This window comes from Drosophila obscura, unplaced genomic scaffold, assembly GCF_018151105.1.
Source record: "Drosophila obscura isolate BZ-5 IFL unplaced genomic scaffold, ASM1815110v1 contig_1, whole genome shotgun sequence".
Classification (NCBI taxonomy): domain Eukaryota; kingdom Metazoa; phylum Arthropoda; class Insecta; order Diptera; family Drosophilidae; genus Drosophila; species Drosophila obscura.
The window spans coordinates 3489790-3493925 of record NW_024542679.1 but is presented as its reverse complement, the minus strand read 5'-3'; the positions used below and the strand labels follow the sequence as shown (position 1 = coordinate 3493925).

The following is a 4136-nucleotide window of genomic DNA, read 5'->3' as shown; positions in this document are numbered from 1 at the left end:
TATATCTTTCATCGATCAGCTCTTTCTATAACCATTTGGGTATGAAATTGCTCCCTAAAGTTCCTTTTAACCCACCAGAATGCCGCTCCTCTTCCATGGATACCCTACACAAAGAATTAATCAAGCGAGCTACAATGACGGCGCATATTATTTTCTTCTCTTATGTCCTCGCCTCTGCCTCTGCCCCTTCCTTCGGCACTTGCGAGCCATGCCATCCTCTAATACCACCCCCTCATCTCTGCCACCCTTGCCATACTTTCGCCAATGCCGCGCAGCTTAGCGAAATTGTTTGCAAAAATACAACACAATATTCAAGAATAATGATGACATTGTTGACTCCAGTACCCGGCGAGTCATAAAAAAAAAAAAGAAAGAAAAATTTCTTATATACGAGAGGGAGGAGGAGCGGAAGAGCAACTCCCCCGTATAACCGCAAGGACATCTTCCGCAGGATTAAACGCCCTAAACGCCCCGCTTTAGACATTGCAACGCCCCAATGGAGAAACCAAAGAGAGAGAAGCAGTGACTGGGCTGGGCGGAGGCACCAGCCGGAAAGAGAGACAGAGACATGGCGAAAAAAGCAAACACGATTACCATATTGTATGATATGAGGGCCATATCCGTGGAGAGTCTTGCCTGGCTATAACCGGAACCGGGAGACGTTTCCGTGCCCCCATTCACCCATGGCAAACAAAGAGGAGCTTGGAAATATAAATTGAAATGAATTGAAGTTATGGCATTAGACAGTTTTTGGCAATAATCAGACGTTGATGGGTCGCCATTAGCATTTAGAATGTGTGTGTTCTTTGGTGGCGGGTGGGGTGGGGTAAGACCCAAAATTAAACGTATATTTATTAATATGTACACTTGAGCTAAGAACTATGATTAGGGCTACGTGGGGAGTGTCCATCTACCAGCTAAGCTCTTCGGGCAGTCCGCCGGGATACTCGCCCGTGAGACAGGCCGTGCAGTAACCCGCCTTGATGGGATTCACATGGGTCTTGTTCATCTGAACGGCCCGCACGAGTCCCTCAACGCTGAGATACGCCAGACTGTCGGCGCCTACATGATCCGCCAGCTGATCGGGGCTCAGTTTGTTGGCGATCAGCTCCTCCCTTGTGGGTATGTTGATGCCCATGTAGCAGGGATACTGCAGCGGGGGACTGGCGATGCGGATGTGCACCTCCGTGGCCCCCGCATCGCGCAGCAGCTTGATGATGGGTCCAATGGTGTTGCCCCTCACAATGGAGTCATCCACGAGCGTGATGCGCTTTCCCTCCACATTCTGGGCGAGGGCTCCAAACTTCTTGGCGACTCCCAGCTGCCGCAATCTGTTGGATGGCTGAATGAAGGTGCGTCCCACGTAGCGGTTCTTACAGAGCACCTCGCCAAAGGGCAGACCCGACTCTCGGGCATAGCCATGGGCCGCCGCCGTGCCCGACTCGGGCACAGAGCTGACCAAATCCGCGTCCACCGGTGATTCCCGAGCCAACTGGCGGCCGCACTGCAGGCGGGCGGAGTAAACCATTTGGCCCTCGAACATGGAATCGCTGCGGGCAAAGTACACGTACTCGAAGATGCAGAAGGCCATGCGCTTGTAGTCGGGCCGCTCCACGATGTCCACAGTGCGGTAGCCGTTCCGCGAGAGCTCGATGATCTCGCCGGGCTCCACCTCGCGCACATAGCGTGCTCCGATGGAGAGGAAGCCACAGCTTTCGCTCGACACCACCCAGCCCTCGGCCAGCTTATCCTCGATGTTCGCATGTCCCGCATCCACGGGCACGATCTTGCCCAAACACAGCGGTCGATTGCCATACGAATCGCGCACCGCGTAGATCTTGTCCTTGTGCATCACCACCAGGGAGTAGGAGAGCGGGGCCAGGGTCATGAAGTGGCGGATGCGGGCGGGCCAATTGGGGCCATCGTGCTCGGACACATCCTCGGGGGCACAGCACAGGGACTGGGCGATCAGCTCGCTGTCGCTGTGTGTGGACAGGCCAACGCCCCGCTCAAGGACCTCCCTGCGCAGGGACTCGCAGTTGACGAGCTCCCCGTTGTGGGCAATGGCCAGGGCGCCGTGCGCCGTGTGCACCACAAAGGGCTGACAGTTGACCACCTCCGAGGCGGCGCTGGTGGAGTAGCGGGTGTGGCCGATGCCCAGGTTTCCCTTCAGCTTACGGATCGCCTCATCGTTGAAGAGATTATTGATCATGCCCATGCCCTTGTGTACGGTGAAGTTCTTGGTCAGTTTTCCCTGACTCGTCACAATGCCCGCCGACTCCTGGCCGCGATGCTGCAGGGCCACCAGTCCCAGGCAGATCATCTGTGCAATATCCAGCTGAAAATAAATACAGGAAAAATCCAGAATACAGAATTAAGCAAACGATCGTTGATCGATGGATGATCGATCGGGAGGGAGAATAACCGATAATGTGATCCCCGTTCCCGATTGTGTGTGTGTGTGTTCTTATGTTCCTGTTATTTTCCATTTGTTTACCATGAACAGCAACAACAACAACAGCAACAACAACAGCTATGTTGATGATTATGACGATGACATCGACATCGGCAACTGATTAAAACCGCAACAAAACGCGTGGATGCGATTTCATTGACGTCATCTACAGACACTAGGCGTTCGCCATAGCCTCGTTAGAGACTCCGATTCAGATTTCAGGGCAAATCCGAGAATGGAGTGGCAGAGGGAGGCGGAGGCGGAGAAGCAGGCTCACTATTGACCTACTTGCAAGACATTTACATACAGGCGTCTGGCGCTATTTGTAACATGAGATCTGCATATGACAGCGGAGATTGTGATCTTAGGTGATCCATAAATCATCATGGGTGAAATCGAAAACTAAGGTGTGGATAGTGGATCGTTGATCGTGGATTGTGGCTTTCATTAACTAAGAATTGTCTTTGATAATCGAATTTATGTCTCTGAACTGATAGCGATCTCTCGCGGCTGAGGATTACTTGCATTCTCTGACTACAGATTATTCTAGAGCACTTTTAATACAGTAATAGATTGGGAAAAACAATCACAAGAGAAGTTTTGTCCGCACCTGTGTTGGATAAACCCCGCAGGCGATGGCACCAAACACTCCACACTCGCAGGTCATGCCCGTGGCATCCACACCCTTGGCCTGCACGGATTTGTAGATCTTGTCGGGAAACATCTTTGCAGATTGAGTCTTTACAGGCTTTTGCTTTGCCACTTGACAGCAGCTTTCATCTATGAGAAATAACACAATAATTAACCTTTGCATCGAGCATTTATAAATAGATTTAAATGCTTACCTTTCTTCAAATTGGCACAGCAATTTATATCATCACTTTGCGCCATGTTTGGACTTTATTTTTAGATTAATTATTCGGTTTTTTGTTGTGTATTATTATTTTTACTGAGAATTGAGACACTCGATCGATCGATGGGGGATCACTCGGGGTTTATTCACGACTGCATTGATTGAATGCCAGTGGAATTATGAATGTTCATGTTACAGCCGCGCCTAATTAAACCTCCGTTCATCATACTTACAGATACAGATACACGTACAGATGCACGAACGTATGTACCCCAGTCAGCTGATACACTTATCAGTCGTCGCAACGATGGAAATTGCTGGGGGAGGGAGGCGAGCCACTGCTGCTGCTGCTGGGAATGCAATCGATGCGGCAAGAACCACATGCCAGATACGCATTCTTCACCGACGAATACCGAATTCGATACGGTGCGAATACACTCGAAATGTGCCAAATAAACACGAATTATACTCACGTTTCTCTGATGATTCAATGACCGCTTGATGTCTTGTTGTCTAGCCTTAGCAGAATCTAAAAATTATTTGCTTGGCAAAGCATCTATTCGGGGATTGATCACGAGTCACTTAATCGCTATAATCAGACCGACTGGAGGCGCTTATCAGGTGCCAGGGGTCTACCGAAATCGCTGAATCGGCACATGCACGTCCAGATCAAAGTTGAAGTCCCCCCCCTTGGAGACAGAGTGCTGTCTGGATGTACATTATGTAAGTGTATCTATCTTTCTATGCTTTATTTATGTAAAATGTTTGTTGCTTATCAGCAATGGCCAAGAAGAAAATGCGTTCATTGACGCATTTTAGAAAGATTTT

At 49.9% G+C, this 4136-nt stretch overlaps 1 protein-coding gene across 1 annotated transcript; it reads right to left on the bottom strand.

Moving 5' to 3' along the window:
* Positions 1-805: 805 nt before the first annotated feature.
* LOC111069508 (amidophosphoribosyltransferase) lies at positions 806-3487 on the bottom strand. The gene is made up of 3 exons (XM_022359608.2): positions 3301-3487; positions 3066-3235; positions 806-2338 (listed from the first exon to the last, which is right to left on the bottom strand). The coding sequence occupies exons 1-3, from the start codon at positions 3344-3346 to the stop codon at positions 911-913; spliced, it is 1644 nt and encodes a 547-aa protein (XP_022215300.2). The 5' UTR covers positions 3347-3487; the 3' UTR covers positions 806-910.
* Between the last annotated feature and the right edge of the window lie 649 nt (positions 3488-4136).